General features: G+C 33.2%; 1 protein-coding gene across 1 annotated transcript in view; it reads left to right on the top strand.

The window, feature by feature from the left end:
* The window catches only part of LOC129234251 (SRSF protein kinase 3-like), a 50,703-nt gene that overhangs the window by 8,903 nt on the left and 28,634 nt on the right, over positions 1–13,166 (top strand). Inside the window, exons 3-6 of the mRNA XM_054868231.1 lie at positions 11,857–11,963; positions 12,466–12,574; positions 12,678–12,765; positions 12,847–12,934. Coding sequence (XP_054724206.1) covers positions 11,857–11,963; positions 12,466–12,574; positions 12,678–12,765; positions 12,847–12,934 — 392 coding nt within the window. The remainder of the gene's footprint in view (positions 1–11,856; positions 11,964–12,465; positions 12,575–12,677; positions 12,766–12,846; positions 12,935–13,166) is intronic.

The raw sequence follows: 13,166 nt of genomic DNA, 5'->3' as shown, positions 1-13,166 counted from the left end.
AGCATCGAAATCAGTCCGGATCCGAGTCCGACTCCGCAGTCCTGCTACAAATTAGAGTTGCGGAGTCGGAAGTAAAATGACCGAATCCGAGAATTTTTGAGCATTCGACTCCGACTTTTTTTCTTCAAAATCAGTTCGACTCTGACTCCGCAGCCCTGCTACAAATTAGGGTTGCAGAGTCAGATGAAAAATGACCGACTCTAACTTCGAGAATTTTAGATCCTTTGACTCCAACTCCTTTACCCAGAAACGCAGTCCGACTCCGACTCTTGCAGTTTATAAGGACTTAGACTCCTGATGCTGACTCTTTTACGCCACAATCAGTCCAACTTCAACTCCGCAAGCCTGCTACAAACTAGGTTTCTGAAGTCAGAAGAAAAATGACCGACTCTAAAACGGGGAATTTTAGAGCCTTCGACTCCGACTCATTTACCCCAAAATTAGTCGGACTCCGATTTCGTCTCAGAGTTTCAAAACCTACGACCTACGACTAGTTTACTTAAAAATCAGTCCGACTCCGACTCTGCAGCCCTGCCACAAATTAGGGTTGTGGAGTCGGAAGAAACTGGCCGACTCCGACCCAGGGAATTTTAGAGCCTTCGACTCCGACTCCGACTCCTTTATCCCTAAAGCAGTCTGAGTCAGATTTTGACTTGGAATTTCAAAAACTTTGAACTTTGACTCCAACTCTTGAACTTCAAAATCAGTTCATCTCCGATTCCCCAGCACTGCAACAAATTTGGGTTGCCGAGTCGGAAGAAAAAGAACCGACTCCAACTCACAGGGAATTTTAGAGCCTTTGACTCCTACTCCGACTTTTTTTTACCCCAAAAGCAGTCAGACTCCGATTTTGACTCGGAGTTTCAAAACCTTCGAACTCCGACTCTGACCATTTTGCTTCAAAATCAGTCCTATTCCAACTCCGACTCTGCAACCTTGCAACAATTTAGGGTTGCAAAGTCGGGAGAAAAAAAGCAGACTGAACCGGGAATTTTAGAGCCTAAGACTCTGATTCTGAACTCGCAAGACTAGCAATCAGTAATTATACACCAAGCTTACAAAAGTCGCAGATAACCTACAGTACAAATCATTTAATAAGGATTGATTTTGGATGAATTAGATTTTAAATTGTTTCAGCACATAATGTAAATATTTATTTGATTTGTTGATATTATTATTTTGAATTTCAACTATTAAACATTGATTGTTTACCAGGTTTTTAGAACAAAGGTCTTTCTTTCTGTTTTAACTATCTACGTAAATAACTATTCGACAGTTATTAACATTACTAATTTATGTATAATTTTTGCACACATTTCTGGTAGATCGAGACAATTCGTGAAAATTAAAAGCATCCCTTTTTTTTTGGTAAAGTCTGCCCATCTCCGTTCAATTCAAATGAATATGCATTCTGAAAAAACATCGTCTGCTTTCGAAAAACAATATTATTAAAACAGAAGATTAAAGCCAAGCCAAGTAAGAAGAAAACAAAGTAGAATAATTCAACCGCACTATTTTTTAATTTATCGTCTGCGTAAATTTATTTTTATGATATTTTGGAAACAATTAAGAATTGTTATTTTTTGGCTTGCTAATAATCAAGCTTGGGCCACTGGAGACATTTTATGTGATGGGTTCCAGAGCTTCTTCCAGAAGTAAAGTTATTGAACTCACACAGTTCAGAACTCGCTGGAAGAAGAGCTTTTAGGAGTGACAAAGGATGAAGAAACCAACAAGGATACCAACGTCAGTGACGCACAACCAAAAACGATCACGTTGAAAATTCTGAACCATTCCTGGAAAAAAGAAATGATCTTTCTGATTTGTTATTGAAGGAAGATTCTAGCATGGAAATGACGCAAGTGATCATGGATGCGTTAATGCGCCCCACAAAATTACAGAGAAAAATTCATAAGGACTGCCAACAGACTATCATAGCCAGCTCTTCTTTATAAGCAGAACACGAAATTCATTTATGTTTTCTTTATTTATGTTGTGCATAAAAGTCGATATAAGTACATATTAAACTTATTATACAATTAATCATCACTAGAATGAAGTATTTTGTTATCTACAGACCTTGACTCCTACTCCGACTTTTTTTTTACCCCAAAAGCAGTCAGACTCCGATTTTGACTCGGAGTTTCAAAACCTTCGAACTCCGACTCTGACCATTTTGCTTCAAAATCAGTCCTATTCCAACTCCGACTCTGCAACCTTGCAACAATTTAGGGTTGCAAAGTCGGGAGAAAAAAAGCAGACTCCGACACCGGGAATTTTAGAGCCTAAGACTCTGATTCTGAACTCGCAAGACTAGCAATCAGTAATTATACACCAAGCTTACAAAAGTCGCAGATAACCTACAGTACAAATCATTTAATAAGGATTGATTTTGGATGAATTAGATTTTAAATTGTTTCAGCACATAATGTAAATATTTATTTGATTTGTTGATATTATTATTTTGAATTTCAACTATTAAACATTGATTGTTTACCAGGTTTTTAGAACAAAGGTCTTTCTTTCTGTTTTAACTATCTACGTAAATAACTATTCGACAGTTATTAACATTACTAATTTATGTATAATTTTTGCACACATTTCTGGTAGATCGAGACAATTCGTGAAAATTAAAAGCATCCCTTTTTTTTTGGTAAAGTCTGCCCATCTCCGTTCAATTCAAATGAATATGCATTCTGAAAAAACATCGTCTGCTTTCGAAAAACAATATTATTAAAACAGAAGATTAAAGCCAAGCCAAGTAAGAAGAAAACAAAGTAGAATAATTCAACCGCACTATTTTTTAATTTATCGTCTGCGTAAATTTATTTTTATGATATTTTGGAAACAATTAAGAATTGTTATTTTTTCTGAGAATATTAGATTGACCAAGTGTGTTGTGAGTAAGCGAAAGTTTTCAGCCTGAATTATTGTGATAAGTTTTTATGTTGTGCATCGGTGTAGTTAAATTGAGCGTGTGTGTGTGCTTTTTGAAAAATAGTATTCAAACTTTCTCTATGATTGTTATTAGAAGATTAACAGAGTTTTGAGCAATGTTGAAAGACCAGTTCTAAAAGGTATCGTTACTGATTATTGTTACTAGCAAAGGCAACGCTGCTAACCTTTTGCCAGTTTTAAATAAATAACGGATACCAGGCCTGTCATTCAAACTCCCCCTCCCCACTTTTTCCCGGATTTTAAAATATGATGTAACTGCATTTTTCATGCATTTTGATTTTTATTCCTTGTAATGACGGTCATGTACAAATATATGTTTAAAGAGTTCGCTCATTGACTGAAAATTTATGGATTCTTGTGTCTTATAATCAATGTTTTGAAATTATTTCATACACAGGCACACACTAGTATTTAAATTAAAGCATAAAAGTAACAAATATTTATTTTCAAATCTAAAACTTGTTCTAAACGCATCTGCTGTTCACAGGAGCTTGGCGAGAAGCTACTCGCCAACAAAGCAAACGTACACAAATTACTCAAGAGCCGTTAAAATAATTACTAGTTAAGTAAAAAGTGTTTTTATGGAACCGAAATATTATTTGCACTCATGATATACAATGTTTTATTACATTTATAGGTAAAATCAGTACAAAAATTTAAAAATTATAGGCAACTGTGGGAAATGTACTCGTTGTAAAAAACATTTGTACATACCTAAGAAAAGTTACTAGATTTCCTGGTATGGCTTTTTCTTCACAGTTTATAATGCTACAATACTGCTTTATTGCTATAAATCTAATTTTTCCCTTCTACAGTTAAATGTTTTTATCATTCATGGCTTCATCTAATGAAAACTTCTTCAGCGGTTACGGTCAACTAGAAATTGCTCCCCAGGTCACATGGTATGGTTGCCGTTTCGCGATAGTAGGGTTGCACTCTCTCCATCTATTCCTTCTCAACGGTCAGAACCTTTCTTTTTCAAAATAAAGTTTAGCAAGGCCTTTTTTAGAGAAAATATTAATTTTTTTTTAAATGTATAGATATTATTACATACTACAACTTAATTCTAAGCAAACAAAATTTTGATAAATCTGGAGCAAAAACTTACGGAAAGTTTTAAACACTGGAAAAAAAACTCTACAAAGGGGCAAATTGATTTTTTTTGTAAATAAAATGAAGTTTAATATTATAAAGCATATGCTGTGTGTTACTATTGAAAAGCTTTTTTGTTTTATACCTGGAAGGTGAATTCTGGCTGCACTTGTGGCTCTGATCATAATATTTTTTATTTCCAAACATAACCATGTAATTAATTTCAGAAGACTTCAGTTGTATTTAAAGTTTGGCAAAGTTAATTTTATAATTTCCTATTAGTCCCTTTACCCTTATCTCAATCTTCAACATACCAATGAAATCACTCACCTGTATCCAATCACATCTACAAATTACTTACTTTTACCTCCTGAAATATAATAATGTCTTGGAACTATCATTCATTTCATGTGTCGGTGTTGGCTTCTATGTCTCTGAAATTTATTCCTTATGTGCGATTATAGACTCTTTCAAACATAGTTGTATGCAGAGATGGATACAACGTGGGGAGGGGGACGGTCATGGGGACTCCCCCCCCCCCTAAACTGTTGACAATATTATCCATCCACCCTTGTATGTGATCATAATTTGATAATTGCACACAAGATGAGTGGAGGTAGAATGTCATGCAAATATATTGTCACACATTGTGTTTGAATATTTTTTGCATAAAATGCTTGTGTTTGCCACAATCTTTTTAACTCGTTAATTATTTGCTTAAGTAAATATTTGAAATAACGCTCCTATTCACATACTTCTGAAATTAATTAATAAAGTTTGTGCCCTACCAGGCGCTTATTTCTGGCTAATTTTCCGCTTTTCATTGACATCCAAACAGTTCCAAGAGTTTTTCGTACCCAATACTTTATATTTTTCAGCATGCCCCCCCCCCCCCCCAAATACTAGTCTGTATCCGTCCCTGATTGTATGTCAAAAGGTCAAATCCATATAAATTAACTATAATTTGCAGGAATGATTTTTCTGGCTTTTGCCGGAATTCCGGCTTTTTCTGTTGACTTTTGAAACCTTCCCTCCTTTTCCTCCTTTTTTTGCCTCCTTCAAGCCTTTTTTTTCTCAAAAATCAGAAAAAAAAAATACATTTTTTTTAATTTTCGGTCGCCGATTTCTTATTCTTTCTATTTTTCTCCCTCGAATCTTCATTCTCTGCGATATCTGCCAAAAACGTATGTTTTGGAATAATGTCAAACACGTGCTGCGCCGAAATTTGCATGCCTCGTTTGAGATTTCAATCTTTTTGCATCCTGCAAGTATTTCAATTATTTGTGATGTTGGGTGGTTTTTTATTATATGCTACCTGCTTATTTTATTTATTTCAATAATATTTTTATTTCTTTAATTTATTTATAAAAAAATGCAAAAGTCAATCAAAAAATGGCATAGCACCAACAGTCTTGAATTTTATTGAAACTTGGCATGGTTACATTTTTTGTGTTTTTAAGAAAGTGTAAAAAATATTTATGGTGAATCTCAAACCATTTAGGCTCTACAACCTCTTAAAAGTTTGGAGATTTCAGGATTAAATGAGGCTACTGCACATTGTTCTTATGATTCCAAAATCGTATTAGGAAGTTTTTAAAGACAAATTCTGGGTTCCAATGCAAGGAAAGAGATAACCAATCGTTTATAAACATATATATTTATTTTCAATTCTTACTATGAAAAGTATGTTCTACCACATAAAGAAATTTTAGATTTTTCTCTCTGTTGTAAATTTTTACTTTACAAACAGACCAATTTTAAAATTTATAATCTCACTATTTTAACACTATAAACTCAAATGTTTTTAATGAAAAAAATGTATTTTTCTCTAAAAAATATGAAAAGTTCACACTATTGTGCGATGCAGCCAAAATTGACCTCTGACTCCCCCAAACCCTTGTTCAAGAACTCATAGGTTAGAAAGTGTTGCTTCTTTTTCAAAATTTAGATTTATTTAAGTATAAACACTCTTGCAAGAAATGGTACAATGCAGCAAATTGTACAAAATTATTACTTATACTTAATTAAATATGTATTACTTTTAAAACTTTTAAATAGTCATTTTTTATTTAATTTTTTAATATCATGGCTTCCTGGTTCTCTTTTGATGCAGTTTTGGTTATCATTCTTTTCACGAGTCTTTGGATATCATCCCTTTTACGAAATTTTTTTGGATTTCCTCCTTTTTGCTCTCTGACCACCCTCATGCCTGAATTTGGGCAAACCTAACCTGGCAGCGTAGTAATGCTGTGATTAGAATCTGCGTAGCCTTCACAATGTTGCCAGGTTAGGTTTGCTTCAATTATAGAAGTTACTTTTAGCAAAACCAAACTAGTTTTGACTTAATCTGAAATGGCAAAAAAAAAATCTAGTGAAATTAATAGATTATAAATTAACAAATATCAAATGTATTCTTACAATTGACTTCTTCTTTGAATGAAAAAATAAACTATAACATCAACCAATTAACATTAATAATTCGATTCAACTTGACTGGAAACTAAGACTTAAATATTAGTTAGTGATAGCAAGTTTCTTCAACTGCAAAGGAAAGATAAGAAAAGAATTGGGGAAAAATTAGTAAAACGCAAATACTTTCTGGTTGAATAGAAGTAGAAACTTAATTTTATTTAATGTTAATTAAAAGAGAAAAATTTATTTGCTCCAACTTTGAAACACAATGAAAATTCAGAAATTTTGTGTTATGCAAAGTTTAAAGAATGAAATTAAACTAATATGCACTACAATCAGGCAAAGCGAAAGTGTTTACAGCAAATAAAACTAATAGTTTTATGTATAAATTTATTAAAATTCTGTAGAATTTTATATAATTCATTTCAACTTCTAAAAGCAAAATATCAGAAAATATAGAATAATATTCATGTAAATAATTAATGATTCTTGTTGGCATAACATGTAGAAAAAAAAAACCCCTAAAAAAAAAAAAAAAAAAAAAAAAACTACCATATTTTAATGCTGTTGGGGCTATTTATAATATCAAAAAATATAGCAAGACGTAGCATTAATCCTAATTTCAATTTTTACTGCTAAATTTAATCAAGTAAGCAAATATAAACTGTATGCAAGTAAATGAAGAACTAAAATAATATAATAAAATTAGCTACACCTGTAGCATAGCTACCCCCTTCCTCCGAATATAACATAGAAACCCCAAGAAGGAGATCCCACCAACCACTGAAAAAATCCTTAAAACACTCACTTATTTAAAAATAGTTGATCACAATCATTTTTCAGCTTTTTGTATTTGATTTAAATGTTGAAAATTAATGTTAAACTGTGCTCTAAGCAAGGGCGCCCATATAGGGGGCAAGGGGGGGGGGGCTCGAGCCCCCCCCCTTGAAATTAGAACTTCCTTGCTTTTAGTACTATTTTCTTTGCAAAAATGTAAAAACATTTCTTCTCCAGCCATTAATGAATAAGTTATTAAAAATGTCAAATTTTAATGACTCTAATCTGTCCTGAAATCAGTTTCCACGATGAAAATATCCAGCTAAACCACAGGGGAAATATTTGAGCCCCCCCCCCCCCCGTCACAACTTTGCAAATGGGCGCCCATGGCTCTAAGTAATAAATAAACAAATGAAATAACATAGACAAATGTTGAATAATGGGGGATAGATTTCTTTGTGTAAAAACGAATTTCATGACATAAAAAAGTAAAATTTGTAATTATTTATTGTGTCTTTATTTTACGCAAAAAATACAGTAGACCCTCGTTTTATGCGGGTTTATTTTATGCGGTTTCGATTATACGCGGTTTAAAATTTGACACCTTTATTTTATTTTACGCGGATCAATTTCGGTTTTACGCGGATGCGGCAATGCAAACAGATAAAATTTTCCCCTCTTTCAAAATCCAAACTCCTAAATATTGCAGATTACGCGTAATCAATTGCATTTTGGCTTGCTAATAATCAAGCTTGGGCCACTGGAGACATTTTATGTGATGGGTTCCAGAGCTTCTTCCAGAAGTAAAGTTATTGAACTCACACAGTTCAGAACTCGCTGGAAGAAGAGCTTTTAGGAGTGACAAAGGATGAAGAAACCAACAAGGATACCAACGTCAGTGACGCACAACCAAAAACGATCACGTTGAAAATTCTGAACCATTCCTGGAAAAAAGAAATGATCTTTCTGATTTGTTATTGAAGGAAGATTCTAGCATGGAAATGACGCAAGTGATCATGGATGCGTTAATGCGCCCCACAAAATTACAGAGAAAAATTCATAAGGACTGCCAACAGACTATCATAGCCAGCTCTTCTTTATAAGCAGAACACGAAATTCATTTATGTTTTCTTTATTTATGTTGTGCATAAAAGTCGATATAAGTACATATTAAACTTATTATACAATTAATCATCACTAGAATGAAGTATTTTGTTATCTACAGACCTTGACTCCTACTCCGACTTTTTTTTACCCCAAAAGCAGTCAGACTCCGATTTTGACTCGGAGTTTCAAAACCTTCGAACTCCGACTCTGACCATTTTGCTTCAAAATCAGTCCTATTCCAACTCCGACTCTGCAACCTTGCAACAATTTAGGGTTGCAAAGTCGGGAGAAAAAAAGCAGACTCCGACACCGGGAATTTTAGAGCCTAAGACTCTGATTCTGAACTCGCAAGACTAGCAATCAGTAATTATACACCAAGCTTACAAAAGTCGCAGATAACCTACAGTACAAATCATTTAATAAGGATTGATTTTGGATGAATTAGATTTTAAATTGTTTCAGCACATAATGTAAATATTTATTTGATTTGTTGATATTATTATTTTGAATTTCAACTATTAAACATTGATTGTTTACCAGGTTTTTAGAACAAAGGTCTTTCTTTCTGTTTTAACTATCTACGTAAATAACTATTCGACAGTTATTAACATTACTAATTTATGTATAATTTTTGCACACATTTCTGGTAGATCGAGACAATTCGTGAAAATTAAAAGCATCCCTTTTTTTTTGGTAAAGTCTGCCCATCTCCGTTCAATTCAAATGAATATGCATTCTGAAAAAACATCGTCTGCTTTCGAAAAACAATATTATTAAAACAGAAGATTAAAGCCAAGCCAAGTAAGAAGAAAACAAAGTAGAATAATTCAACCGCACTATTTTTTAATTTATCGTCTGCGTAAATTTATTTTTATGATATTTTGGAAACAATTAAGAATTGTTATTTTTTGGCTTGCTAATAATCAAGCTTGGGCCACTGGAGACATTTTATGTGATGGGTTCCAGAGCTTCTTCCAGAAGTAAAGTTATTGAACTCACACAGTTCAGAACTCGCTGGAAGAAGAGCTTTTAGGAGTGACAAAGGATGAAGAAACCAACAAGGATACCAACGTCAGTGACGCACAACCAAAAACGATCACGTTGAAAATTCTGAACCATTCCTGGAAAAAAGAAATGATCTTTCTGATTTGTTATTGAAGGAAGATTCTAGCATGGAAATGACGCAAGTGATCATGGATGCGTTAATGCGCCCCACAAAATTACAGAGAAAAATTCATAAGGACTGCCAACAGACTATCATAGCCAGCTCTTCTTTATAAGCAGAACACGAAATTCATTTATGTTTTCTTTATTTATGTTGTGCATAAAAGTCGATATAAGTACATATTAAACTTATTATACAATTAATCATCACTAGAATGAAGTATTTTGTTATCTACAGAATCTAACCAATATTTTAACACTAGTATTAGGTCTCAATTTACGCCGTTTTGATTTAGGTGGCATTTCCATGGAACGTAACCCCCGCGTAAAATGAGGGTCTACTGTAATGCATCTTAATGGGTAACCACTTAGAAAAAACCTAGCAATATTCAACTTTTGTGTTCCAAAAATTAATTGGCAAATTCAGTGGCAGTTTTTGTTGATCTTTGAGAAGATTCAATGCAACTCCATACTAAACCATTGTCGAGATTCCTAATCTCTGTAAATTTATTCTTTATCTGTTTTACAACAGAAATTGCACTCTAGAGGTATTTCATATTTCATAGATGTTATACAGTTGAATCTGCGTATTGTAGTTCTATGGGTTAAAAGTCCTTCTTAATGTAATCAGTTTTCAACGTCCCAATCCAAACCATTGATTCATGTAATATTGATCTCAGATAATGGAATATCTCGCTTAATAGAATATTTTTTGTGGTGAATTGACTTCTATTAAACGGTCTTAACTGTCATTCATGGGTTAATATTAAATGATCAAGTTTTTAATTTTAAATCATAATTTACAACAATATCTTTCATTTAACAGTTACTCATTTAATCAAGTTTTTACAGTTATTTGTTTAAAGTTTGCTATCCTCATATTGGGGACATGGATTGCACAGTTTGCTTTTTGAACTAGCAAATCAGAATCGTCTTCTTGATAAGAATTTCAAGAAGTAACTTTTTATCTGTGTATTTGAGTACCATATATTTCAGTTTTGAAGGTAGAAGTTTGAACATAATACAGTAGACCCTCGTTTTACATGGGGGTAACGTTCCACGGAAATGACATGTAAATCGAAACCTTGTAAATTGAGCGATTTGGCGTGCTAGTCATCGTGCTTGGGCCACTGGAGACATTTTATGCGATTGGTTCCAGAGCTCTTTCCAGAAGTAAAGTTATTAAACTCACGCAGCTCAGAACTCACTAGAAGAAGAGCTTTTAGGAGTGGGTCTTTAAAATGAGGGTCTATGTAACTGTAAAAATACTTTTTTTAAATAGCAGCAAAAATTATTTGCTGTCAGATGTTAAACAACTCTATTTACAAACAGTTATGGCCACGGTTTAAGCCGAGTTCAAATGTTTTTAAACAAAAAAGCTAAAGTTGGGGAAAAAAGCTTTATCAAAATGCTAAAATGTCGAAGGTTAATGAATATGTTAACATATCTTTTTCACTGACTCGATGTGTTTCATCTCCAGTTGAAAGTGAAATTCAAAATTCAGTTGTGACATCTTTAAAGAAATAAATACACTATTAAAGTTATGTAAATTTGTGCTTCTACTTACCTTGTTTTGTCTGACTTTACTGTTCAGCACAAAGGTATTCATTTATCTTAAACACACTATTGCTAATATTTCTTTAAAATTTGAAATAAAAAATTTAGAATATTACTTAGCATTGAGAGGACACAAGTTTGATCTCTAAAACTTCAATAATATAATTATTAGGGGGGGGGGGGGGATAATGCCTATTAAGACAAAGTATTATTGAACTTAATGGCAGTGTTGAAACATGTCAGCTAATATTTATGGAAAGATCAAATTCAATATCGTCATGCATACTTGCTCTTTTGGATTGTGAATCATTTTTTTTTTCCGTTTTTTCACTTAAAAACGAAAGTACCTTGCTTCATTTTCATAATTTAGCTGATTTTTTTCGCATTTTGTGAAAAATGCAATGTAGCGGAAGCCCCATTAATTACTGATTATTTTAAAGGCGACTGCAAGTAGTTATAGCACTCTCAAACTAAAAGAAGTTTCAGTCTTTTCTCAAAATTGTTACATAAACAGCTGACCTAATTATTGCTCTCCAATATAGTTGTATCATATTTTTATCAAACTCACAACGTTGTATATCCTGTAGAAGATTTTCAATCAGTTAGATATCTGCTGCAGAATACTAGAAAGCATTTTGCTAGTAAATAGTCTCAAAAAGGTCTTTAATCATAATTGGGTATTCCTAGGCAACTGAGGACCAGAGTAGTAGGATCCCAACACTCATTGTTGGCTGTCTCCTTTGTACTTATTAAGCCATTAACAAATTTTGCTATTTTAAACTGTTTTAGATCTGAGCAGCGTCTTAGCGATATGTTTTATGAAGATGATGACGAAGAGGAGGAAATTCTGGGCTCAGATGACGATGAACAGGAAGATCCAAGGGATTACTGCAAAGGTTTGTGTGTTTAGCTTTTAAAATTTTGAGCTTTTCATTAATGTCCCCAGTAAGCCTTCTGGTTAGGACATTGAACAGAACAGATGATCAGAAAGTTTCTAGTTTATTGTCTGTCCTAAATGTCTGTGATGTAACAAACTGATATTGACCTAAAAATCCTGTGTGTGTTGATAGTCGAGCAGTTACCATTACTGCAGATGACTGAGGAATATTTCCTTCCTCTTCAACTCATGTCTAAACTTCGGAAGTGGAGATGATTAGTGGCGCCATCTCTCATGGTTAAGCCAGTTATCTTCCAAGTTAGAAATCCTTCCTCTCAAATCGAATGGCTCCCATCTTTACATGGTGTTTACCACAGCCATGACAACTTTCCCCTTAACATTTTAGCTTCCTAGAATAAACTTACCATGTAGTACTAAAAATGCTTTAGGTTTCTCCCCAGAATATTATATGCTTTATTGAATTGTTAAAATGCAAAAAAATTAACCGTGCTTTGTTGCAGGTGGTTATCATCCAGTGAAAATTGGAGATTTGTTCCACAGCCGCTATCATGTCATTCGTAAACTCGGTTGGGGTCATTTTTCTACTGTTTGGTTGTGTTGGGATTTGATGTGAGTTTTATTTTATTTCCTAATTTTTAATTCTGCTTTCCTTAAGTAATTGAGATTTGTTTCAAGTAATGCGTCATCTCAATTTCATTAATCTTTTTTCTAGGGGGAAAAGATTTGTAGCTTTAAAAGTAGTGAAAAGTGCTTCGCATTACACAGAAACAGCTTTGGATGAAATAAAATTGCTTCGCTGTGTAAGTATTTTGTGCATCATGTTATGATAAACTTTTGTAAATTTAAAGTATATTATAACCACTTTGTGTACTTATTCTTAGGTGCGAGAAAGCGATCCGAGTGATTGTTTTAGAGAAAAAGTTGTACAGTTACTTGATGATTTCAAAATATCTGGTGTTAATGGGACACGTATCCTTTCAAAATTTTGTTGTGACTTTTTTTTTTTTCAGATTTCAGTCTCACCTGTATTTAAATTTGACCCGGTTTCAAAAAGAAAAGAAAAAAAAAAACCTGGCTCTTATGTTTACATAAACTTATTATATTGATTCATTATGATCAAATTTTTCTTTGAAGTTAGATAAGGCGTATAAAATTTTTTTATTATACTTGTTTATGTATGACAAACATATTAAACTTATTG

This window comes from Uloborus diversus, chromosome 1 (assembly GCF_026930045.1).
Source record: "Uloborus diversus isolate 005 chromosome 1, Udiv.v.3.1, whole genome shotgun sequence".
NCBI lineage: Eukaryota > Metazoa > Arthropoda > Arachnida > Araneae > Uloboridae > Uloborus > Uloborus diversus.
The sequence above is the reverse complement of the archived record's forward strand: the minus strand, read 5'-3'. Positions and strand labels throughout refer to the sequence as shown.